Consider the following 27,567-nt stretch of genomic DNA (forward strand, 5'->3'; position numbering starts at 1 on the left):
CGCGATCGCGTCACTCGGCACTCAGTATACGTCCTCGCGTCGTTTGTCCCGGGTCGTCGACGCTCCGTAGCGTTCATTATTAACGGTGGTAAAGACGCACACGCGATTCGGTGCGACGACGACGTCACGTTTGTACAGAGTGGAGAAACCCGTTCAATGAAAGAGCCTGAAACGACCCCGAGTCCATTGGCGTCGAGGCGATTCGTCGTCGACGTCGTTGGGTTTTATTCACTTTCTCCCGATGTAACCCTGGCGGGTTGAACCTTGGTGAAAAACTGTTTGAACCGTAATATAAGGTAATAACGAAGACGAAGACCATGCAACTTAACGAGAGTAATCATCGCAGTGCGGACGAAAGCTGCGTTAACGTCAGTATTAACGCAACGTCTGCGATTCTACGATTTGTTATAACGTCGCACGATTTTGCACCGCGATTCGGCGGTTTTGCGAAGGGTAAGAATTTCCATTTCCCGATCTATCTACACGAGGGAGTTCAGATCACCAGTTACTGACATCTCCGAAAGTGCATAGGATAATAAGTAAGAGGAAAACAATCCCGGAGACGACACGGCTGAACATAAATTCTCAGTCCCATGCTCAGCGATATACAAAAGTACCGATAATAATCTATCGATAAATTGTACCATCGATGAGGGGATTACCGTCGAACAGCTGTGCCTGTCAGGCTATGCCGGTGAGAAAATTATCTCGAAACGCGATGACGAAAGAACAACTGCGGTGACTCGGTGGTAAAAAGTATCGCAAAATTTACAGGCATTTCTGGGTAAAGGAGAGAGTTATTGTTAGTTACCGTCGAGTGCCGGAAATAATCTGGATACTTTTGAAGGGTCGTCGTAGCAACGTCGTCGACAGCTCCGCAGACCACGAGGAGAATAAAAGCTCGCCGCTTTCGAGTATTCGTTCAAACGAAACACCCTCTCCTACACGTTTATTAACCAGGTTTAACCAAAGGAACACACCGCACGGTACAAAGAACAGCGTTTGTCTCATCGACTGCCCGCGCAATTTTTCATTAACTTACGTATAACCGTTTCGCCGAGGTGATACTATGATTCGGTGATATAAATAACACGTGGGAAGGCGATATTCCTACTACGACTACGCTCCAATGTATCGATGCGACATTTTACCCCCGTGAACGACGAGCTCCGTGTGCTTTCGACTTGGGGTATGTGCCTACTTCGGCGGGAGGTTCCTCTGTTTATGCTAACCACCTGCCGTTGCCTTCCTTACTTATCGTATGGTGCGTGACATTCAAACGTAGATGCTGCTCGGTGATATTGGAGAGCAACAGGCAAAACGACGATTCACTCCGGGGACCGAACGTCGAGTCAGAGTTGTATCAAGATAATTTGGTTGTACCGTTGTCGTAAAGCGTCTGGGTATGCCTACTGGGAGAGTTTGGATCCTCGCAACGCGTCAGATTTGATCTCTCTTTTATTACCACGAAGCGGGAAAATCCGAGTCAGGATTAGAGGTAATATAACTTGTCCAAAGTTTTTCAACGCTCCTTCTTTCACATTCGGAAACCCTCGAGTGTTCTCTTAAAGAATTCTGACCACTCAGCTGGGTGTCGTTCCGGGATTAATAGCCGTGGAATAATAGAGGGGAAGGTTGCAGAAAGAGAGAGAGAGAGAGAGAGAGAGAGAAAGAGAGAGAGAGAGAGAGAGAGAAAGAGAGAGAGAGAGAGTGAGTGGCGGCAAGGAAGTAGAGGGGGGGAAAACGAAGAGGACTCGACATGGTGAACAAAATCGTTGAATAATGACTGTTATGCCGGCGAGCGGTGAAGTCGCGGACAAAGCAGTCTCCACCGAAGATGCGTCGAGCAACGTCGAAGTGGCAAGGCTCGAGGCCGTCCTGGCCGCGCTTGTTGAGACCAAAGTCGAGTCCATGAAAGCATCGGCTTCAACGGCGACCAGACGCGTCGGGAGCGCCCCAGCGAGTCCAAGAAGACCCAGATTAACCTCATCCTCGACGGTGTCCTCGTCCCAGAACCACAACCACCACCACCACCACCACCACCATCACCACCACCATAACAGCCAGCAGAACAACAACCACCACCATCATCATCACCATGATCACAAGCAAGACAAGAAGAAGCACGAGGAGCGTAAGCACAGGCGTCACGATTCGGCACCTTGTGGGGAATTCATCGGAGTCGCGGGTGGCTTGACTGACCAGACGGATCGTCATAGGACAAAATACGGTAAGTAATGATCGCAGGATCGAAAGATCGCCCTTCGAATTTTGGGAACGATAGTCTTCGACTTCTTCTGCTTCTTCCTCTTTCTTTTCTTCTTGTTCTTCTTCTTCTTCTTCTTCCCCCGCAGGCAAAGGACACCGGAGGGATTCGGAACAGCCCAAGAGTCCTCGGAAGAGACGTCGGCACTCTCGAAGTCCTCAGGGTCCTCCGGGACTGCGGAATGTCCTGGAAGATCCTGGCCCCGAGTCCGGACTAGCTCTGTTAGACGTTAACAGAGACCAGCAGTTGGACTTGCTCAACTTTGAACGAGCGAGGGAAGCTTTTGGCGACACTCGTGAATTACCAAGGCTTCAACAAAGCTCGTGCCGTTTCTCACAGAGCGCCACTCAGCTGTGAGTTGAATATATGACATTATTCGGACCAGCCGGATGTTGTGAAAATTGTCGGAAATTAAGGCTACGAGTGTCTTATAGCTTTTTATAAATTATAAAATCGTCCCGGCACGCTTTTACTAACGTTTCCTTGTTGTTTTTTTTTCTTTGTTTCTTTAACACTTATTGCGGTATTTACGGTAACTGCATGTACTTTATTACAAACATCTACACCCCAATTCAATTTCGTTTCATTTTTCCTTAGTTACTCTACCCATCTTATCTTACAGCGCATCTTTCTCTCTCTCTCTCTCTCTCTCTCTCTCTCTCTCTCTCTCTCTCTCCGCATCTTTTCACTCTCCCATTTCCTTTTCCGCACTCCTCAGGTGGCTGGGTACGGAGTCACTAAAGACCAAGTGCGTAATGTTATTTTTTTTTATATCTCCCCATCCCAGACTTTCAACAAAACTCTTCAATTCATTCATTCTCTGGCCCAGAAATTGGGAAATTCAGGATCAATTAACGAAGTGGTAATAATACCTAGAATTTTTTTTCAATTTTCGTTTAACCTTTCAAAATCTGCGAATAATTATATAATTATTACCCATTCGAATCTTGGGTAAAAATGTAAATTGTTAAGGAAAAAAAGGAGAAATGGGTCAATCTTGTTGAACGCGAGAATCTTTGATTTAAAGAAATAGTCAAAGATATTTCAAAGTTTGAAATCTCCTGATTGAACAGTCTCAAAATACACCCGTCACTGTTACCCGGTTATTGAAGAAGTCATAACAATATTCGGATGAATATTTTTTTTAAAATCGATGAACAATATTTTAATACTTTAGGATCAAAGGCGAAATGTTTTAAAATTGTGTAAGCTGATTTACAATGCTCGACATGCTTATCCCAAGTCGTCAAGTCTGTTATACGCATTACGGTAAAACTATACGTATATAATCACGTGATAGTTTTGTCTAAAGTGATCATAGGCACACATACTATGTGCCCCAAATAATATTGAAAGTTGAATGACGTTGATAAACAATGGGCTGCCGGATTTTGTTTAAACTATGGATCTCTGACGGAGGATTGAGAGAGAGAGCGAAAGAGAGAGCGAGACGTGGTCGTCAAAACAGATCCTATGAACCATGCTGGAAATGTGAGTGTTTATTTTGACGAAAGGCAAAGTATGGCTGGTGAAGGTAGAAAGATGTTAAAGGTAAAGCTGCGTCTGGCGTGTAATCGGCAAAGTTCAAAATGTTTGACTAAAGTGATTATTAGCGATAATAACCAGCAGCGTAACTCTCTGTCGGTGAAGTTCACTGACGATTATCACCGTACAATGCCGGTGCTAGAAAATTCAGTTCACATCGTCAGCCTAGCACGTTGTCGCGTATGCTAATTAACCTCCCGTCCGTGATAATTGCCTTTGAGATAATTCAAGTTAGATATTTTACCGAGCACCAAACCCTCTCACGAAACACAGAGATAATGGAGGCACGTCCTTTAACAGACAGCAAAAGCGGCTCAAAAACATCCAACACTTGTTCAAGCTCTCCCCTTCTCCCGTTCTCTATCCCTCTCTCCCTCCTACTCCCCCCCTCCCCCCCCTCCCCCCCCCGGCCCCCAACCGCCGGCTGCTTAGACGTGCGTCAGAACGTGGATAGGCGTGGTTTATTTTTCACGTGACAGATTGTATTCGTTTAAAAGAAAGTGACAAGTCAAGAAATTAAGACGTGGAATAAGCCTGACGATGTGAATATAGCAGGAGTAAATGACCAAGTAACGAGACCGTAAGATCGCCTTCTAACGCGAGAATAAAGGTTTCGACAATAATTTCTTCTTATACAGGGTTTTACCTAGTAAACAACGCGGTATGTTGGGTTGCCTCCCACTGAGGAGAACAAATATCGGTAATATAGACCGACCGATTTATCGGTAGGCAGCGTGTTTAAAATCCTTGGGAGTGAGCTTGAACTGCCTGTGTTGCCAAGTTGTGTGGATTTGGCCGAGCAGCTGTTTCGTACTTCATAAATTTTTCTGAAGCGTTCGATGATCACGTTTCGGAGTCACATTAAAGTGATTATGGCTCGGTACGTCTGTTTTACCGATACTCGTTCCCCTTAGCAGTAGGCAATCCAACATAAACGCGGTATCTACTGGGAAACACCGTGTATACAGCGTGAAACTAGAGAAGAAACGTATTATTATATACCGTTTCCACCTTCAATCGTATACATTACGATGATGGCAGCATTGGCGGAGAATCAGGAAACTTTTGTCCGTCTTTCTGCATCCGGAATACAAACACGTCAAGTTTGTGAAAGGACTGGGAAAGGATGAATATCGCGAACGCCTGGTAGATTTGGCCGTTCGCCAGAATTCTGATTAACTCCTCGTGCGTGGATCAGCCTGATTGTGAGATTATTCCAGGGATTAGGGCGCTGTACGTATTACTAGGTTTACCAAAGCTCGGAATGTAATTCGGGCACAAACTGCGGAGCGAGTGAGATTTTAGAGGGGAAAGTTTTTTTTACACGGCCAAAGGGAAAAAGCACATTAGGCGGGTACTTAGCCGGCGTTAGACTTCGGCCACTAAAGATGAACGAGATTTAAATTGATGGGAAAGAAAAATTCACCCGACTACAACGGTAACACAGCTGTGGTTAAACAGTTTCGGAAAGCTTTTCCCCAATCGATGAACGCCACGCAGATTGCGAGCATAGGTATAATTCTACAATCAAATATGTCACCGATTCCAGAAGTGTCGAAGCTTAATTACCGGGACAAAAAAGAGTCTGCCATCCGTTCAAGTCGCGACGCGAAAAGAACTGCCTATACATTCATCTCTCTCTCCTACCCTTCTTACAATCGGTCGAAGAACGAGGAAATCCCATCAGCCCGATTGGCCAGGGGTTGTTATATGGATCGGAAATTCCACTCGGAAACTGGGATCGGATCCTTAGCAAGCTTCTGTTCGATTACTGCGGCGTACGCGGAGCAAAGCGATGCGCAATTAGTATCGAATCGAGTTCCGTGTCTCCCGATCAAGCTGCAGCCGGACAGCTGGCCGCTAATTCATTCGGTGAAATTGGGGCATAATTCCTGTCGAGTTAACGAACTTGTTATGACTTTGGTCAATACACCAGGATGATGAAAAATGTATCGATGCGTAAATTAGCGAGCTTTCGACGTGCGTGAAGCTCCAGGTGCGTCTCGTTTCGACTGATGATATCCGCCAAAAGAATTGTTTACGCCACAGTTCCCCTTCGAAGTTGCTAATTACCGATTAGATCGATAAACTGCATCGTTTCGAGAGGCTTTGAAGTCTTCAAATAGGAGCTTAACCGTGCCTCTTCAGCATGCTAATTCCACTGTCCAATATTGATCGGTGAGTAAACCCGTTGCAAAATGAGGCGAGAAGCACTTGTGCCGTTTCCTCTGTGGTGAGAAATTTAGTTCCCTGCAGATATGAGATATCATGAAACACCGGGAAATATTGCTAGCGTGTTTTATCACGATATGGATTACGAAACGGTTCGCAATCGGGTCTGGAAACGGTCGTGTAATACTTTTTGTCCTCGTTCCTCCAGGGTTTTAAATATTTGCTGGGGATATTAGAAAAAAATTCGTTAAAAGAACGAAATCTAATTTCAGACTGACATGTTTGTGTGTGTTTCTTAGTTGAAATTTGAATGCCTGATGAAGACGCGATTGTCCTCGGACACAGCTGCGGAACGAATTCGATGATAACTCGATACAAAGATTCGTTCAAGCAGTCCATAAGGCATTGAGATAATAAACGAAGGGAATAATTAAACGAGACGGCAAAAAAATTGAGATAATCGAGGGCGAAAAAGAAATTGAACATTAAAAAATGAATAGTAAAACAAATAAAAATTGAATATAGATACTTGTATAACGGTGTCTGATTGGGTGTAAAAATATACCCCGAAGTAAATCTGTTTGTTTACGGTGCTACTTGGTGTAAACTAAAATGGCTCAAAATCTAAATTTACATATGTGTATACGCGTATAACGATTCGGTAAACGATCGCGTGCCTTGTACCAGGTCCACAGACTATTTATTTGAAATAGTTTTCCATGTAACAAAATTTAGTTTTTAAATCTGGTCTCAAATTATTTTTTCTCACTCATTGTATATTTTTACAGAAAAAGTTTAAGTTTCAAGAGTGTTTGCTATAGATGATTGATACAGAATTTTCGAAACGATCAATCCTGAACTGAGACGTTCGAATTTATTTAACAACAAGAAACTTTCAACTTCCATAAATTATCGATATATTTGTTTTTTTTTTTCTGTTACTAGAATTATAATTCATAACTGTACACCCTATCCAATCGCTGACTACAATTATTTCGAGACAGAGAAATTTTTTTGAGAAACAGTATCGACGATAAATGAAATTTAATTATTTAAAAACCATAAACAGACGCATGGCGTTATTCTAAAAGACGCTGGAACTCGACTCGAGAACAAAAGGTATTCAATTAGGTATCGAGGTTTGAACAGTCGATTCGAAACGATGAAAGAAAAATGATTGAAAGTGTTCGGATTGGTTTACTCGAACGGTGTGTAACGATACACGACGAACAAGATTAGAAATTCGTAATGAGAGTAGAAGAAAAAACAAATTACCAATTAAAAATAACACCGCGTTCGGATGGCTGCGTATTTTCCTGCAGTTGAGAAGAATCCTCAAGTTTCATCTTTAATTAAAACTTCTTTTAGCAACTACGATTTTCCCCGACGCGATGAATGGCCGCTTTCGCGACTACTGCAATGCTGGCATGCAAAATCAGGTATCGTGCGCACAAACGCAGTAAACACGAAGAATACGTGAACACTCTATGCAGTTCGACACAAAGCATAGACGATGGTCAGATAACTCTATTGATTTTACTTCGAATAGACGTTACTGTTCAAGAATCGCGATACTTTTCCCCATTCGACGAAAAGGCATCTCTGCGTTTTTATGCCGGAGGAAACGCGATTTTTTGTGGGAATTTTGATAGTCGTATCGTATTATCGCAAATGAAGATCGATGTATAAAAGGGATTTCAAGCTGGATCGCGAGCGAGGGATAATAACAAGAAGAAGACGATATGGGGATGAAGCGCTCAAATATTCAAAAGGGCCATTTTTCACTTTCAATTTTCAGGATACCCTGGCTAATATAATTTCGACGTCAAACCACATTAAAATGCAGTTCGTTGAAAATTTCAAGAAATATTCGAAAATCGTAGGAAATTGTCCGAAAGCGTGGAACGTTATGGAAAATCCTCGAAAATCTTAGTATTTTTGCATTGAAAATTACAAATTTCTACGATCAGTTATAAAAATCTATACATTTTTTATAAAAAATTATTACAATTTCCGACACGGACAAGATAGATTTTTTGTTTCGTAGAAACTTGCGAAGTTTCGTTAAAAATTACTTGTTTCTACAATGAATTATGAAAATTTTCAATTTTCTATGAAAGATAATTACGATTTCGGACCCAGACGATATAATTTTTTTTCCTCGTGGTATTCTTAGAATTTCGTTGAAAAGTACAAGTTTTTATGAACTAAACGAATTTTTGAACCACCGCTAGTTGTCGCATCTCTATCACTGGGAAAACTTACGTCAAACAAGTTAAGTATCCGTAAAAATTTGGCTGCTTGATTCTACATTCAAACTTCAAAGTCTGATCTTCTAATCTTTCGAGTATGATCTAGACGGATTTAGAGAATCTGTCGTATAGTTTTGAACTCACCTTGTCTCAATAGCTGAGTCTTGTGAAAAAACTTACATCTTTTAGTTTTATAAACCAGGTATTTCAAGATATTCTACAACAAATTGATATCCATTTCAACATTTGATATAAGAAAAACGATCCCGTAAATGCGAGCCACTCTATAATTATCTGTAAAATACGATGATAATCTATAAAAAAAATTACTACGTTTCACGAAAACGTATACGATATTCTACTTAAAATTCTATGCCAAAAACTACGAAAGTATCCGAATTTCTCTACTCGGTCGTAACATCAAATTGTTATGGTATGCGAACCTACGAATGAAAAATATGTACAGTAAAATTCGTACGCAATAAGACAATGCAATTTTGGTAGTGGTAATTATCTAACGTTTCAGCGCCGAGTTTTTAACGTTGAAGTAAATACGCGAGGCTGTTTTAAAAAAATTGTATATAATTGTAACACTTTGAGGTAAAGAACACTTCCGAGTATCCAGCTACTTTTCGCCCTTCTCGAAGAAATCGTGTAAATTATACTCCCTCAACAAATAGCCGCGAATTGCGTCATCGATCACAAGCACGTAAGGTAAACGTGTAGTTCCGGACTTATTTTTACATTTTGAAAATAAATAGATGTATCGACTCGGTAAAGTCAGATTGCTTTGTCGATCGGTTTGAAATAGCGAAGAACCTGAAAATGGGGGGCAATATTACGCATTAGTGAAAATTAAGGTTTGATAAATTTTCTCAGTAGCAGCACTTTGGATTCGTAAATCATGATAAACGGCGAGGCCAACTTCACGATGGACCATAAATTCTAAGACTCGAAAATAATCACCACCGAGATCATAACGAGATATTTATTATTCGACGTCTATTACGGAGGATCACACTTTAATGAATAACGAAAACACTGGAATGAATTATCGGCGTGTACCGTGACCTGACTACCTACCATTCTGCGAACGGTTTCTATACCTTCGTGATAAATGTACAGAATTCTCAAAATTCGTAAAACTTTATTGTTAAAAGAACGAGGATGAAAATAATCGTTGATGGAAGCATCGGAAATTTTCAACAAATGTACGAAACGCGTAAAGTTGAAGTTGATCGTAATGTTAACGCAAAAGATCAAGAACATCAGAGTATCGGGTATGAATTCGGTTTTCCCATCTATTACTATACACCGAAGGTTTAGGGAACGGTTTAAGTTTAAATAAGTTTCGGAAATTACTACTCCAACAAAAAGTTCGATATCCTGCTTTGTTCACCACTTCATATGTCTCGACCAGTTGGAGCGGCTACCGATTTTCCCTTAAAACCCAGAAGCTGTCGCCTCATCGAAACCCTCGATTCTTGGATTCCCTGTTAGAAACTAGCAATTTCTAACGCAAGCCTGTTTTTTCGATCAGGAAAATTCACTACGACGTTGACGACTACGTAGCGTTGGACCTCGAAGACGAGCTCGAAGACGAGGAGGACAGCCACAACGATCAGAAGAAGAAACGCGGTCCCTGCGACAAGTATCATCGGCCAAAGAGGAAGCGGAAACGACGCCGACGGAGAATCGACCCCGGCGAAACACCCGAAGAACTTGCGGACCCCGAAGAACTTCCACCCCGAGCCCGATGGACCATCGTCGCGACTGCCTGCCTCCTCCTAGCCATGTCGCTGCTTCTCGTTGGCGTCACGCTCAGGATGGCGCCGATTATCGACGACATGGGTATGTGGGTTGCACAATTTTTGGCCGCGGTTGAAGTTCCAAATTTGACAAGCTCCGAAAGCGCCTGATTCCGAATTCTTTGGTGGCGAAGCTCGAAGTAAAGAAATAAAACTATTAAGAAACATTAAAGTTTCGAATGGTCGGAAATCCGACGGTTCAAAGTTCCGAAATGCAGGATTTCGATAGAGCAAAGTTCCGAAAAGTAAAGTTACGAAAGAGAAAAATTAGGAAAAAGTAAAGTTTCGACGGAGTAAAATTTCGAAAGTTAAAATACACTGACACAGCGCTGTTTACTCGACGAGTGGGTGTCAAAAATCAGAGAGTAGGGGAAGTCGGAATGACCAGAATTCCGAACGTAAAAACATCGAAAATCCAAAACAAAGAAAGATCAAAGCAGCGAAATTTCACCGAGCCAGAAATTCATAGAACTGAAAGTCTTCTATCATTCGGAATTTCGATGATTCAGATTTTCAAATTTTCTCATTTTCGCACTTTCGGAACTTTGACTTGTCGAAGTTACGCCCTTTCGGCATGTTGTTCTTTCGGAACTTTGAGCGTCGAGTTTCGGACCACTCGAAACTTTGATCTTTCGTCAAAGTTTGATTTCTTTACTTCAAATTTCGGCACCAAAGAGTTTGTAATTTAGCGCTTTCGAAACGTTTCAAATTCGGAATTTCATCCCTGTTCCGCAATTTTCAACACGAGTCCAACATCTTCCCACTTGACACGAAATTTCCACGGGCAATTAACGACAGGGTAAATCCGCCGGCGTTTAAGCAATCAGGGTACGTCCGTTTTAATGCGTCTCGTGGACAAACGACAATCGGTAAAATGCACGCTCAGTTGCCAAAATGCAGACCGATTTTTAGTAAAACGTACCCTGAATTCCATAAATACAGGCGGATTTAACCCTTATGCGTTGAATTGCATACGAAACATTCCTAAAAAATGATCTGATATATTGATCCTATTCTAATTTATTATTAATGTTTTTTACTTATTTCGAAGTGTATGTTTCGTCATTTAATTTCACGCTTAACAGACGAAACAATACAGAGATCCTAATTCTTCAACTTCGTTTTAATTATTATTATTATTATTATTATTATACACGTGGCTTGTACCATCATCATCTATCGTCTCAATTATTTTTTTCTTTTTCTTGCTAACTAGAAAAAAGAAACGTCAATTCTAGTAAATTAGCTGATGGTGATAATCTCATTTAAATATCTCATACGAACGTACGAAAATGAAGCACAGGTTTACTAAAAAATTGTCAACTGTCCACAAATATACAATTTGAAACTCCAAAGTTCAAGTTGAGATAAATATTTCAACGGGCTGCCAAAGCGATTTGTATAAAAACGTGTAGTTTAAATTTGTTTAATGAAAGCTGGTGACACAAATTTTTGACAACCTCTTTTTATTCTGCTTCTGTCGACTATAGTTTCCAGAGCTTAAACAGGGTTCGTACGTACAGGGAAAACCTGTAAAACCGAGAAAACTCAGGGAATTTCTTACAGGAAGGAAAAATCAGGTAATAGTAAGAGAATTTCGAAAATAAGACTGGAATTTTGATTCTGTCGAAAAAATTAACTCGTTCTTATACAAAGTACCGTCGATCTTGACAAAGAAGAGAGAGAAAAAAAAAAAAAAACACTTGTAGTTGAAATTTTGTTTCGTCGCACTTAACACCAAACCTTCTTTCGTTTTTTTCTTACGTAAAATCCCAGGGTGTTGTTTGTAAATTGATAGTCAAACGATAAATTAGTTACTAGTTAATATCGAAGATGTTAGTATTAACATTTAAAAGAATCGTCATCAATCAGCGGCATATTTCACGAAATATTACTGGAAAAATCTTATTTCCAGTCTGGAATACCCGGAAAAGTGATGAAACATCAGATTGAAAAATGCGTACGAACCCTGTTAAAAATCGGTCCTAACGTCCGAGAAGCCGTCAACAATTGTTACAATGTTTGAAAGATAGTCGAAAACAATAAGTTTGAGGGGCCGAAGGCAAGTCCCGCGATTTTGGTACTAATCGTAGGACCGCAGGAGGCGAAATTCAAGTCCGATTTAGCGTGTTCGATCTACGGGTACTCGAATCCGTGCAAAGGTTTAACTTTCGAGCAAGCTCCTCTTCACGGTCAGATATATATAGAACGGATACGTGCAAACATCAGCCCCACCTCCGCAAGCGATTCGACGCAAGTAGAAACCTCCGTCTTTAGTCGAGCTTGAAGATTCCTCGGAACCGCTTCTTCTCCTCCTCCTCCTCTACGACCTTATCCTCTTCGTCGCGTACCTGCTGCTGGCACATACGTCGACGCTGAGACGTTACGGTGGCGGTAACTTGAGTGTATTTTCAATAATACGAGCCAAACTTCAGTTTGTTTATCTACCGATGACGCGTGTTTTACCAATTCCTCCTCGGACGTGACAGAGTGCTTCTTGTTCCGGCTCACACGGAGCACATCTCGGTTTCAAAACATATCTCGTCAATCCGGCAACGGTTCGCAGCTTTCTTTTCAAAAGTTATTCACTCTCGGTGAATTAATACTCGATCAACCGATGGCTCGTTGAGTGCGTAAGGAGTGAAGAAGCACGGCCTGACATTTTATCCGTAAAGTGCGGACAACGAGAGAAATTCAAGTTCAACGGACTCTTGGAGTAAAGAAAGAAAAGAAAAAAAAAATAAAAGCATATTCATGATCGAAAAATATCGTACCGATTTGTTTTAAGGTCGTAAAGCTTTGAGTGTCATCGTTGACAGATTATAAAAGAAAAGTCGATTCCAAGTTTGAAATCTTCGATTTTCTTTAACCTTTAGCCGGCACCTTTATCCGCAATTTAATTTTTTTTACTTGAATTGGTTTTTGAACATTCACTCAAGTGCCTTTTACAAGATAAAAAAGGTCGGAACCATAATTTTTAATTTCAAGCTAGTAGGAAAGTTTTTAAAATACAGAAACTTTCAAGTTACGATTAATCTTAATTAAAAACTCTTAGGTCACGAACGTCACCGAGGTGCCGGCTAAAGGTTACAAAGTATTTCAGAAGAAGCTTCTTCGCGTACGTTTTGTATATTCGAGACTGAACAACTCGACGTTCAATGACTGTACACAAAATTGCGAAACGTGGTTTCTAAGTGGAAAATGTTTCATCTCAGATGGTTTCTTCATTTTATTTATTTTCTTTTCATCCATTTCCATAAACTTGCAATGTTTGTTCGCTGATAATTCTCAAGTAAAAAGAAACATCCCCGACTTGTTTCGTTTATTGTATAAAATTAATTCACAAAAAATATCATTTTGCTCATTTCGTCAATATCAAGTGAAATCAATGAAATTTCATGTTATTCGCCCTATCAACGTTCGACTAAAATCACGTGAAATGTCAGCTCAACTAAGCTGCAACGGGAACGAATTTGCGGCGGGTTGATCAGTGCAATTAAAACAAGTTTCACACGCAGGTCTTGCAAGCCGTTATCAAAATTCTTCAAGCTTCGATTCATTCTTCTCAAGTATGTATTGTACTTATGCATTTGAAGCCTCGGCATCCCGTCGCCCAGGATTATTGAAATGTTAACTAATTGGACACGCTCATCTTGCCTCGAACCGTCTCGTCAATTCCTTCAATTGCAAAATCGTTGAGTTCAATGAAACAAATAAGTATTTCATTATTTTTCTCTCTTCACTCTAGATCAATGAGATCAAACACTCCTTGTATTGTTGATTTTGAACACAATTGCGAACGAAAGACATTTTCGAGCAACGTGATAATTTTTTGTTTTTTTTTTTCTCTTTTTTCTTACCAGATCCGTTTACGACTCTCCTCGTTTTTTTTTTTTTTTTTTGAATAAGATTTAAGAATCTCATCCACTTTGCTTTCATTTTATTCAATTCACCTGTCATTTTCATTCCTCAATTCACTATACGTTATTTTCGTTGAACAGCAGCACGATTTTCGTCACATTGCCAAGTTGTATTCATTCGTGAGATGAGCTTGAAAAAAATGCTGCTTCAGGAATTGAGACTGTGGAAGAAAATAGTTAGAAAATTTTTCCAAGTCTTTGCCTGTCAAAATCTTCACCTTTATCGGAATAAAGTTGCAAGTTTCATCGCGATTTTTATAAACCGGGAATCAAAGCCTTACGAAAATCGTCAAACACATTTTTACTGCGAAGATTTCTTTTCCAATTGCAGTTTTTATAGCTTTTAGATATTGCGATGGAATTATTGACGAGTTTGTAATATTCGTACAGCAAGTATAAACGATATTTAACGGATGTTTCTAATGAATTTTAATCTTTCGTAAGTTTATGCGATACAGACGCGATATTTTCCACCTACCATAGTTGTAGATAAATTTATGGAGATTTACCGAGCGATTTCGGCTGTCTCGATTCACGACGAAATAGGTACTATAAAAACACGCATAAAGTGCGCATTGATCATCGCGAGATGGGAAAGCGGCAGATTTGTTTCTGGAATAAGGTCAAAGAGTTTTTAATTTTAATCGTATTTATTTTATTTTATTGTTCACTTTTTATTCAACGTGAAGATCTGACGTTGATCTCGTGATTCCTGTCCCGGATATTTATATCACTCGGCAGTTAGTCGTTATAAATTTACTTAAATCTTAAAATCTCAAAGCTGTTCTGCATCATTCACCGCACAGGCAAAGTATTAATAAACAAATTTAGGTCAATTTTCAAACTTCAACAGACTTCCTGGCCAACCAGGCCATATAACTAGAGCCGTGAAAAGTTGTTATAATTTTTCACCAGCGCACACACGCACATATATATATACCGTATGGTCGCATGGTGTAAGCCTATTATGTAGTATATCGTGTCAATAAATCACAAAGAACTTTAAGTTGATCAACAATCTGGACCAAAACACCTTTGTGAATTTTTACTAATCGTACAAAGATCGTTAAATTCTCTCTTGAATAATTTAAATTCACTCATGAATTAACTTTAATCTTTTGACCCTTTCAACTTTTGAAAGATTTAATCATTCCTTGCAGGAATTCAAACAAATCCCCGTTAAGTTTGCGACCAAGTTTTTTCTTTCTTTTTTATCGCTATTTATTTCGGTATTTTTTATTTTTTTTTTTTTCATTTACCATTTCCAAAATTTCCATAAACGTCGAATGAAAAGTCATTCGTTCAAGCCGCTGGAAGTTTGTTGGACGAAATTCATTGCTTCCGATTCCGAAAAATTGGTGAAAAATCTTTTCTCCAGTCTCCGTGAGAGAAATAAAAGCAGTTATTTTTTTCTCGATCATTGAGCTGATTTCAACTTAAATTTACAAGGTTTGGCAAAAACGTGGTACTCGATTATCGCTGACTTTCTCGAATGTTCAAGGGTAAAACCGGCTCCTGGAACTGGGTGCAATTAAAATAGAGTTAGAACTCGTAATGCGCCGAAAGCCATTCACTCGTCTATGCTGCACAGCTCGTAGTAATCGTGCAGGGTGTATTAATATACCGATGTTTGACGGGTGGCGGTTTATAGTTATAGACCAACTTGTGCAATTCGAGGCGAACGTGGTTTCGCCTCGACTTAATGCACATCATGCCAATTGTTCTCGATTTTCGTTCGAGGTTCACGAGCTCGTTTATAGCTTTGTTTTCCCCCGTGATTGGAAAAAAAAAAAATTTTATGCCTTTATACGTTCCGACGTATATATTTCCACATAATAATTACAACTGGATATGAACGGCGAAAATCGGAGCACCGAGTAATTTCAGCCAACGTATAATAAACAAAAGGTCATGATTGGGGAAAAAAGTTATAAATTGTATAAACGGATCGTTGCACGAGCGTTAACCGAATTTATTGGAATTGAATATCTGATTTAGAAATCTTTCTGCAACTGGCCAATCGCGATTGTTGATCCAAACATAAATTAGGGTGGCCACAAATTTTTTGGGAAAAAAATTCCATGCCAATTTCATTTCAAATTCAATTTGAATCGAAGAAAAATATATTGTATACAAAAAAAAAAGAAAAAAAAAGTCAGTTTAAGCCAATTTGTTTTCTCAACGAAAAAGAGTAAATTTATTACCCCAAAAAATCATTTCTAATTCCCGCGATAAAAAAGCCTGATATCTTCAGTTTTTTCCATGTCCAAATTAAAAATCCTCTGACAATTCCAGGTTTTTCACGACCCCTTTTGAATCCCCCGACATCTCAAGGTTTTCCAGATTTTCAAGGTGTCCGGCCACCCTGAGTCAAACCGATAAAATTTGGCTTCCCACGGAATTAGAAGCGATGATATTAGCTCCTTTCATCGATGATATTAGCGCGTGAAACTCGAATCGCGTACATAATACCGACGGACGTTAAACACGGCATTAGAGTACGGCCAGTTCCGTTCGGGCCTGTCGATACAGCCCAGAGATATTTGGCCTGTATGCCAAGAAGAGATTAGCCACCGCAGGAAGCAGCTTCCGTCCAAAAGCGAGCTATGAACTTACCGCTTCGGCGTAATTATAATTATTATTATTTTTTTTTTCTTCAACTCTCTCTCCTCTCCTTCCATAAAGAGATTTTTGCCGTTATAATTGGGTTGGAATAGTTTAAATATTTCTTTGCTAATCTAAATTTCGCTTACTTTTCAATTATACGGTCAATTCCGCGCTGGATGATCCAGAAATTACGCATTAATCACGCGAACTCGAAGCCTGCATGTATCAGAAACCGGCAGAAATTTCATCAGGTCGACATTATTGTAGAATCGCAAAATTCTCTTCCGATATTCTTCGCTATATCGACGCTATGCGAAGAAAATAATAATAATAAGTTTGAATTTCGGTCGGTCAATCGAAAAAGAGATTAATTGAACTTTTCAATTAAGCGATTAATCCTAAAGATTATGAATAAAAATTGCCGATTAAACGATTGATCGTAAAAATGATAAATTTAGAAGAAAAACGATCGGTCGGTAAAACCGATTAACCGATTGATTAATGAACCTATTATTCGAAGTCAACGATTAATCTATTAATTTCCCAGTCCTACCACGTTTATCATCTTTCAGTTATTCGAGTCTTTGTTTCCCGACGAGTTTCGTCTTAATATAATGGAAAGTTTTGCAGCATCGCGAATTCTTAAATATCGAGGCCTGTAATTTCACGGGAATATACCGGTGAATTTTTCCGCGTTATTCTGTATAGGTCGTAATTTTAGATTTATGTTGAGGGCATTCAAGGGCCCATGAATATTAAACCGGATGTGTTTGTTATCGGTCGATACGGTATCGTATACACAAACTGAAAAGAAAGAAAAAAAAAAAAAAAAACACTGTTTATTCAATTTCGCAGGAGCTGCTGGCTTCGTTTCGTAAAAACTGTGATCGCAGCTTCCGATCGTGCTTCACAGTGCTGAAAATAATTGGGCATCTGCAGTGATTTTTGTTGAATTTAATTTAAAATCCTCACCGTTATTCACTCGCGATTTTTCCAAATTTTCGTCGGTCGCTCGTTGCCGATTCTACGTGAAATATATACAGACGCCTACTTATAAAACGTGCGCGTAAAATGGCACGAATTTTCACGTGAGATTTTCACTCCAAGAGTTTTCGCATTTAAGCCGTTAACTTGAAACAATAAACTTCTCGAACTGTTTTGACGTGGGCTGAACAGTTATAGAATGAAAAGAACTGACGTATGGTATTCGCGTGTGTCTCGGTATTGCATGTAAAGTTAGCGTTTTACCGATGTAAAAACGATTTTCCTCAACTTTGCTCTATCGTATCGCAATACCGAAATTTTTCAAAAATCTGGCCTAATGTACGCAGTCTAAGAACGACCAAAAATAATCGATTTTCGAAGAAATCGACAAGTTTTTCCCCGATTAATCGAGTATAACCGATCATTTCGCAAATTCGATTAATCGACCGACTCGATTATTTTTCCACAATGAAGAGTATTAATTGTTACCATTGTCTTACTTACTAAGGTACTTATTTGATATAATTAGTGAATGATGAATGAATATTTTTACCTAAAATTGAAAAATATTTTGAACGAAACTATAAATTATGAAAAAAACTTTTCCGTTATTAAGACTACGCTCAGAAATTTATTTTGGTTTTAAATGCACCGTTCAAAAAAAAATCCGAAATAATCGATTAATCGATTAATTTTCACCGATTCAATCGAGTCGTGTTCGATTATTTTTAGTTTAGTGGTCATCGCTGGTATCTGTATTATACATAAATGCAGTACGTGCCTATGTGCAAAAATTACGAGGTACTAAGAGCAGAATTCCAAGAAACACGTTGATTCCCGGCGATCGTGACCCGTTTTTGAGGTATATCAAAACGATCGTAAAATATGATCACGTATAGTTACGATAAAATGAAAATTAAAGAGGTGGAAAAGTCAGAAAAATAAAGCAACTTGGCCAATTTCACATCCGCAGCAATTTCTCCTACGATAAATTTACCTGCGCATGTGTGCAATAAATCAAGGTAAAAAAAAATATATTCTATTCGATGTATACATACATACACGTAGCAGAAATGACGTTGATAAAACGATTCTAACTATTTCCGTTTCGTTAGTTTATGTATTTTGACCAAACGGGCTCAGCGGTCGATCAGCCCTTCGGTTATTCATCGGTATTTATTCGAAGATTTTCGTGCAAGAATTTTATAAGTCTGTTTTTTCTTTTCTTTTCTTTTGTTTCTCAAATGACGTACAACATTGAGAGAAGTTTTTAGTTCCGGTTACCGCTCAGTCCTTAACTATTTTCGTTTTTTACCACAATCGAAAAATATAATTTTAGGTAGAAAATGAAAATTAGTTTTTACAGCTCTTACCGGAAGGTCTAGTATCCGTTACTATTCTTTCTCATTACGATCACTGTTGCTAGATTTTCTTGCAACTGTTGCGAAAATTTAATGCTTGTGCAATAATAAATTGACGTTAAAGCCTTGTTTAACTAAAAAGGTAGAGTAAAGCTCAGAAACTGATTTTGCGTCGCAATTATCAAAAAAGGATCGACAATAGCGCAAAATGGTTAGGCGTACGTCGTTTTTCGTAATTCTAACAATATTCGAACAGTTTTTTTAACGATATCTGTTTTACTCAATTTTTCTAGTTAATATAAAAAATGAAATTTTTCTCAGTGAACAGCTTTCAAGATTGAGTAAAAAAAACGATTGCTCCCTTTGATCGAACCACAATTTGTAACGGTTAGAATTCCCCCTCAGGTATCTCAAATTCTTAGTGAAATATATACGTCGTCGTAAATCAAAGATGCTTAGGAAGAGTGTCAATATTTGAAGGGGATTACGACGCGAAAGTTCCCAGCTGTTCTCGCGCTCACAATCAGCCGTTAAAACCTTCCAATTTTGTTTCCTTACCGCGAAAGATTTTCCACCCACTCTCCGGCCGAGCAAACTTTCGGAATCCAATTATCTTTTTTTCAACTTTTGTATTAAGAATTACTTTCGACCACTTTCGGAGGGTGAAAACTGTTTCTATATCTCATACAATACCTACAACATATACATATTTATATAGAGATAGAATGAGAGCTTTTAAATTGCGTAATGAAAATTTAATATTTTTCGCGTGGAAAATAAAATTTATTACAAGATTTACTCGGCAAGCTTTTTGCGAAGAATCAAAAGGTGAATCAATTAAGCTTTCGTTCGCCGCTTTAAAACAGGATCGTGAGAAACGAGTTCCGGGCCTTAAAATTCCGACCTCGTATTTAACTGGCTACACGACGCAGAGCCAATTGAGCGAGGCAATGAGCCTGAAAAATAAAATCGTCATAACTATTGAGCCGAAGAGCCAATATTCGCTGTGCTGCGAATGATCGGGATCATTGATCCTTCGAAATGCCGAGCGTTCATCGACGCCTCGCGTTAAATCGACACGCTTCGAATGGACGTACGCGCGTCTAACCGTGGACGCCAAATTTAGAACGAGCAGGGAAAAATATTTTATATACGTACACCAATTTGTGCGACTGGAGATTTTCTGTCGACGAATCGTAAATCATTTATATATCGCGCGGCGTTCCCTCCGCCCGAGAGAAAATAATTCCACGATAGTTATTCGCGAATTTATCACATTTATTAGCCGTAACCTGGCTTTAACTTTCGATAAGTTTTCTTCTTTGAGCATCGTCGTTTCTTACCTAACTTATCTCGGTTTGATCAAAACTATTTTAAATGGCACAGCGTTTGTTTTTTTTTTACGATTATCCTTCTATCCGACACTTATCGTTCAGCGCGATTTTTGATCGGAGTTAATCACAGAGATTATTTTCAAATCACAAAACAAGGATTTTGCAATAGTTCGTAAATTTAAACCGTATAAATTGCAATGATTTATGTACGAATCTGAAGTTTAAACAGTCGATTGCCGTTTCGTTGAAAGGTCGTGAAGAATGATTTTTCCAATAACAGAAATTGAAGCGATAGAACGATAACGAAGAAGCTTTTCAAGCGTTTTGTATTCATTTGATAATTTTACGATTCTGCAAGTATTTTCAAACATTCGATCAGTTCCGCCCAATTAATCTTATTATAAATCAATCCTAGGTAGGTACGTTAGCTAAATTAATCCAGATAAATGCTTAATGATTATACAAATGAATTTGGAATGCCAAATACCTCAATTTCAAATAATTAATTTCTTTGGTGATTGAAGGGAGAAAAATTTGGAACCAAAGATAAAGTTTCACGTTTTGTCCAATTCTAAGCTTTGAACTATGAACTTTGAATTTTGATCTTTCGGCAAGCGATTTCATCGAATAATTTCAAGGCACTAACGAACAGTGGAAAAGAAATGTTTCTCAAACGACTTGCAAACGTGATTTCCAGATTATAATCTATTATTTCTGCTAGAAACGGTTGTCCGAACAATTTAAAGAAACGACTAAAACTCCATTGAATACGATATACAATAGAAAATTCTCTTAAAATAAAAATTAAAAATTTCCAACGAGTAATCACACTATGGATGAAAAAACGAAAATTATATCATAAAATGAAAAAAAAAAACTCAACCGTGTAAACGTAATTTTTCATTCCGCAGTGATAAATGTTGAAAAAGAGTGAGATAAAAACAGACGACAGACCGAATGTACGCCGGATAGGAATTGTCGTATAATTAGCGAGAGGATCGACATGGATTACAATTACCGAAGCGACGGATCGTCGGACCCGGCAGCCGACGACAGGGTAGTTTTCTACATCGACGATCTATCGACGCGTCCGGAATCCTGCCAAAATCCAAGCCCCGCGATCTTCCAATGCGGGGGCCTCGAGACGCCGGGACTTTATCCCCCCGAGACGGGGAGACATCCTTCGCGTTCTAACTCCGTTTACTCCCAATCCGGAAGACCCCGACGTTCCAGGACGATTACCGACGGAGATATTCACGTCGGGAGTCGTCGCGCCAGCCTCCACGGGGCGAGATCACGGGCCAACAGCTGCACCGGGACGACTCCCCTAGGTGAAAACGCTTCGGAAACTCAAATTCCTAAACGCGATTTTAAACTTGCCGCATGAACTTGCTCATTCTCATCGTCAGCCGGAGACTTGGCAACTTTCGTTGCAGCTAATTCTTTGCCGAACAGGGGAGTAGTTTGATTAAAAAACTACGCTGGGCTGGATTGAGGGAAGGGGGGTTGAAATTGTGAATTTGAAAAGTTCCGAAAGTGACGAAATCACAATTTTTTGCTGGCGAAAATTGAAGTAAAGAAATTACGCTACGACGAAACGTCCAAGTTTCGAATGGCCCGAAACCCGATGCTCAAAGTTCCGAAAATACTAAACGTCGAAAGAGTCAAAGTTCCGAAAGTGCGATAACGAGAAAATTCAAAAATCTGAAACACCGAAATTCCGAATGATCGAGGACTTTCAGTTCTATGAATTTTTGGCTTGGTGAAATTTCTTCGGAAGTCTTTTTCTGATTTTTTCTGATTTTTTTCACCCACTCGTTGAGTGAACAACGCTCTCGGAGTATATTTTTTAATTTTCGGAAATTTACCTTATCGACAATTTATTTTTCGAAATTCTTCTCTATCGGAACTTTACTTTTCGGAACTTTGCTCTACCGTAATTTGAATTCACGGAATATTACATTTCGGAACATTGAGCAGTCGTTTCCAACCTTTCAAGACTTAGTTGTTTCGTAAAAGTTTCATTTCTTTACGACAAATTTTGCCATTCTTTTGTTTTCTGGCTAATCTTTACAATCGAATGAGCTAAATTCGAAATTTCCAAGTCGTGTTAGCAAATCGATATTCGCACAAAATTACATGTTGTTTCTTTTGACAGGATCTTTTTACGATTTCGATAAAAAATTCGATAAAAAATTTTACGCCCGATATTTTTAAGACTACGAAGATCGTGTGCCACTATTCAGTACAGACTTTATTATTATCCAAACATTGGGAAATTTGATATAAAAATTTAATTTGTTTTTTAAGAGCATAATTCAGTATTTTCACCATTAGCTCTGCTCGTTATAGCCAAATAAATAATTTTACATCCAGACGGGTTATCGAGGCATCACTTTCGGATGTTTTGAAAACAATTTTCGCAACAACATTTTATTACACACTTAAAAATATTAGTTGAGAATCTTTTTATTACTTTCCTTTTTTAAACGTCTAAAACTCATCTTTAGTCAAATCGTTCAATTGATTTACAATATTCTTCGTATATTTGAATCGTCCCATAATTTTTGAACTAGTGACGTAACACGATACTTGAGGCTTTAAAAAAAAAAAAACAGTTTGTCAACCATTGAACGATTCAAAAATTCTGTCAAACTTATATTCCAACAGCAAATCAAACTAATAATGTATTTCAAGTATCTCATTTCTAAATTTTCTCGGTAAACGAAAATGTTTTCACTCCAACTTTCCAAATTCGTATTACCAGAAAGAAACTCTGGGAGAATATCACAAGAGAAAAAAAAAAAAAAACGGCACGAAACGTTGTATTTAGCAGAACTGCAACGAGTTCAAGAATAATTAGCCACGTGGAAAAACTTTTCTCCACGGAGTTTAAGGCACGTCAAATTTATGGCAAATGCGCGGTATAAAATACGCGTAGAATGGTCGACGTCTCCAAGCAGGCAACAGGATTAAGAAAAATTCATACACGACACATCGAATTACGTTAGGTCAGCTGCACGAAGTCGAGGTCAAACGGGAAGTTACAGATCAGGCATAAAAGGTATTTCCAATTGGCATAAGTCTTGCGAAATTGGGCAGAGAAGCGAACGTTTGTATCAAAAATTAAATTTCTACCATCCAGAAGTGCCGGTTTTGTTTATTTGATTAATCCTACTTCGATCGATGGCTTCCTGACAGCTGAGATAATAATTTTCAAGCCTTATTTTTCATTCGTTAGTTTTATTCGACTGGCTTGTAAAAAAACCAGGAGGAAAAATGTTCTCACATTCCTATCGCCCTCGAGTTTTTATCGCTGCATCTAACGTTCTTTCGATTTTTCGTGTCGTGATTTCGCAATTGTTTAGTCCGTGCTTTAAGAGATACTGCAGCGTACGTAATTTTCGTGAATGTAGTCTGATAAAAATTGACGACTCACCAATTTTTTGAATCACGAATCGTCGGCCTCTCGCCATCTTCAGAGAGGAAACGTCTACCTGAAAATAAACAAGAACACCAAAGATTAAGATCAGAAGAAGAGTTAAAAAAATTATAGTTTTATACATTGGATTGAACGGACTGTCGTCAGCTCGTCTACATTTGTCAAGCATATAGGCGATACTGTTTCAATCTTCCGGTATGACCAAAGTATCGAAAAACATTTCAACTCTGGCAATAAATTCCTAATAAGACTTATTCCGACATGTGATTATTTTCCTTTCCTCGATGATTTATTCGCCACAAATTCGTTAGATTCTTTGAAATAAAATTGTTGCAGTCTCTCTTCGTCCGTGTAGAAAGTAAAATATCAGTAAAACAAGCATGTAAAAGATGTGGTGAAAAACGATGTTCAGGGGACGGGAGACGGGCGAGTGTCTGCAGAAAAAATCGGCCAAAAAGGGGAAGCACGGTGCGTCGAAAGGGTTCGATTCGTGCGAACGCAGGAAACAACGTCGTCGCGTCGACGGAAGTTGTCAAAATCGCGGTTCCCCCGATTGGGAACCCCGTCGATATCGCCCAGGATCGAAGTCGTCGGAAAATCGTTATCATTGTACTGTCAATTTTCATCTTCTTACTCGTCGCCTCGATTCTCGTCGTCGTCATCACCCTGACACACAGCTCGTTTCACAGCCTGCCCGCCGATCCCGGAAAAGAATCGGACGATCGTCAAGATAAATAACGTAAATATACATACGCAAAGAAATTAGGCTTTTTTTTTTTCAAGTAACAAATTGCGGAATACAAAAATCGACGAATTCTATTTCTACACCTAAATTTCGAACTTTATCGTTAATCTTCGATAAAACAAAAACTAATTTTGAAACCTGAATTCTTTTTTTTCCCCCCCTCTTCCTGCTTTTGTTGGAAATCTTTTTTAACTTCACACATTTTTTATTTTCTAAATGTTTCCAAGATTTATTCGTTCGTTCGCTTCGCAAATGACATGTATTAATATTCTCGAAACTGGTGTAGATTTTTCTCTCAAATAGTTGATCAAAAGCGCTGTAACGTTTTGTTTTTTTTTTTTTTTTTTTTTTTGTCAAAGGATCTGATCTGTAACCAAAAAAATTGGTACGTTAATAAAAAGAAAGGAGCGGCAAATAAGGCTCGAAAAAATTTGAGAACAAGAGAGAAAAAAATTTTCAACCGCGCATCGAGTCGTCGCGAACTTGTAAAAATACGATTATCGATTTCTCGAAATTTGTTGCAGTTCGGAGGGAGAACGAGGAGTTGTTGAGTTCACTGAGTCAAGACAGCTTCGTGCCTGAGAACACCACAGCTCAGCAGTGAAAAGTGAAGCAGCCTGTTATATGTATACACACGTACGATCGGATCGACGGAGAGAACTAGAGGAGGGAATAACGATCCCACGCCTACGTTCGATCAACGAGCACATGTAATTATACAAATTTTGAATCCTGCAAAAATAGAGGGGAGAAAAACGTGCGTAAAGAATTTATTTGTTCACCGCCTGGGTATAATTCCGCGAACTGAAAAATCATCTTCTCTCGCGCTGTAGAAATATTGATAATATATCACCATACGGCACGTGGTAATCGTACATTTCGCAAGGATTGATTTATTTTCATTTCTATATATATATATATATATATATATGTTTTTTAAATAATTTCAGCAACATTGATTACTTGCCTAGGGAAAATACTGTGTACGTCTGCAATTCACATATCTTTTTTAGTTATTTAAATTTTGCTTTATGCATAATGCGATCAGACACAAATCGCACTCATCAATTCGTCGATTTAAAACTTGAAACTTTTTATTCTTCGTTCTGGAATATCAACATCTTTAACAAATTTATATAAATTAATTAACTGCCCATGTCAAATTATCGCGCATATAATACGGCGCATCGATTTTCATACTTACTCCAATTTTTAGATACGTTGAATTTCTTCAAGTCTAGACAGATAACAAAAAAAGAATTAGGGGGTGAGAATATGTTACAAATAAATTGTGTATATCCCGGACAGATTTTGCAGCTTGAAAATATTATCCCAATGTTTCACGCTATACTTAGATTCATATAAAATTTGCTTGCATTTATTAACTGTCGCGACAACGAAAGAATCCATTGGTTTAGAAACTTTGTGCGAGGGAGAGGGAAATTAGAAGAAAGAGAAAAAAAAGTCATTTCCTCAGGTCACAATCGTGATCGCAGGTGAATTACACGATGCGTAGTTTGTTATTAATACCACATACTGTACGAAAAAACGAAATGTAAATATTTATTAAGAATTATTATACGGTTGCTATGACTGTTATACATATATGTATGCATGTATGTGTACATATGTATATCATATATATATATATATACATACATTATACGTAATATATGTAAAACATGGTACGATAGGAATTGGTCAATATAATTAATTGTATATAACAGTAGATGATTGTCCGTGAGGAATTATTGCAGTCCACATTATAGACGCGACAAAAGGAAACGGAATGTGAAAAGGGAATGCAAAAAAAGCGTTCATTTTGTCCGCGTTTATCGTTTGTTAAAATGCGATTTATAGGCAAGACTATAATGTTACTAATAATACAGGTTTAACGTGCCAATGCCATAACGTAATAATATTGCATACATGTAATTTTAAGTATAATAAATGTATAATAATAACAAAAACAACAACAACAACAACAATAATAATGATCAATACACGATTGTATGATTAAAATATGATTATCAATTCAATATTATACCTATAAATATTTGTAACGCATTTGCGCATACATATAAATACGTCGAAACTTGTTACAGTGTTTGTAAATTAAAATTGAAACCGAATATTAAAAACTTTTATTAACAACGCACCTAGATGCGTGCCGTGGTATGTAATATGCCGTGATACCGTGTGCATGGATATAATGTTGAAAATGTAAGCATGTAGGCGGGATACGTTATGCAAGAATCTTTATTAATAATAATAATAATTATAATAGTAACGATAATGGAGTAATAATTAATCCAACGCTGTTTTTGTTTTTTTCACAACTCGGGAATAACGATCAGTTATCGACCTTGATTGTCTATAGAAATGTTGTTAATAATTCTATCTGATTTTTTCTACCAGTCATATTGAAACAAGTCTTCTTGTGTATTAATATATTTTTTGTTTCTGACGCACGCCTAGTATTTACTCGAATTAGTGTATTCTAAAGGTTTTCTTAAAATAATGACTTTCAGTATAATTTTTTTGAATAATTTTTTAAAAAGAATTGCAAGTGACATAAAACGAAATATACGAGTACATACTTCGTTTTTCCATTTTGCTATGCAGGAATGGAACAGTTAGTTTGATGCTATCTGAGCCAGTTTTTTCTTGGGCTTTAATGGGTTAAATCAATTCAAGAATTAGGAGTTGGTTTAAATTAATCCTGTACGTATAAACTGTTGACAGTGAAAGATATGTACGTTTATAATACGAAAACTTATCGCAGGCCGGAGAGGCCGATTGTCGGTTTGCAGCTCTGTTTTTGCATTTTCAATAGACCAACGGCCGTCCCTGAGTACTTCTAAATTTCATAATATACCGTGCCAATTTCTTACATTTCACAGTCTCCTGTAATTGAGAAAATAAGCTGGACTTGATTAAAAAGGGATCGAACGACATCTTGTAAATATGCATTACCTTTGCCTCTAAGGGTGTTATGACAAAATTGTTCTATTGGTAAAAAACGTGAATAAAAAATAAAGAAAACTCCAGACGTCGCGCGAGTGTAAGTAATATTAATAATACGTCAGATGTACATACATAGTGTGGGAGATTTTTTTCTTTTCATCGTT

General features: G+C 38.3%; 1 protein-coding gene across 2 annotated transcripts; it reads left to right on the plus strand.

The window, feature by feature from the left end:
• LOC107227637 (stress response protein NST1-like) lies at positions 1 to 27,543 on the plus strand. Of its 2 annotated transcripts, none has more exons than XM_015668842.2 (4): positions 1 to 2,230; positions 2,355 to 2,619; positions 9,776 to 10,086; positions 24,961 to 27,543. In XM_015668842.2, the coding sequence occupies exons 1-4, from the start codon at positions 1,783 to 1,785 to the stop codon at positions 25,038 to 25,040; spliced, it is 1,104 nt and encodes a 367-aa protein (XP_015524328.2). In that variant the 5' UTR covers positions 1 to 1,782; the 3' UTR covers positions 25,041 to 27,543. The 2 variants fall into 2 exon arrangements, 1 of the variants encoding a protein (XP_015524328.2); XR_006904450.1 differs by lacking the exons at positions 1 to 2,230; positions 2,355 to 2,619; positions 9,776 to 10,086 and adding exons at positions 12,356 to 12,759; positions 21,161 to 21,580; positions 24,104 to 24,430.
• The last annotated feature ends 24 nt before the right edge of the window (positions 27,544 to 27,567 follow it).

This window comes from Neodiprion lecontei, chromosome 1, assembly GCF_021901455.1.
Source record: "Neodiprion lecontei isolate iyNeoLeco1 chromosome 1, iyNeoLeco1.1, whole genome shotgun sequence".
In the NCBI taxonomy this organism is placed as follows: Eukaryota; Metazoa; Arthropoda; class Insecta; order Hymenoptera; family Diprionidae; genus Neodiprion; species Neodiprion lecontei.

Coding starts and splice junctions, on each gene's coding strand:
- LOC107227637 (XM_015668842.2), top strand. CDS start 1,783: ATGACTGTTATGCCGGCGAGCGGTGAAGTCGCGGACAAAGCAGTCTCC. Junction 2,231..2,354: donor TCGTCATAGGACAAAATACG/GTAAGTAATGAT, acceptor CTTCCCCCGCAG/GCAAAGGACACCGGAGGGAT. Junction 10,087..24,960: donor GCCGATTATCGACGACATGG/GTATGTGGGTTG, acceptor AATTTGTTGCAG/TTCGGAGGGAGAACGAGGAG.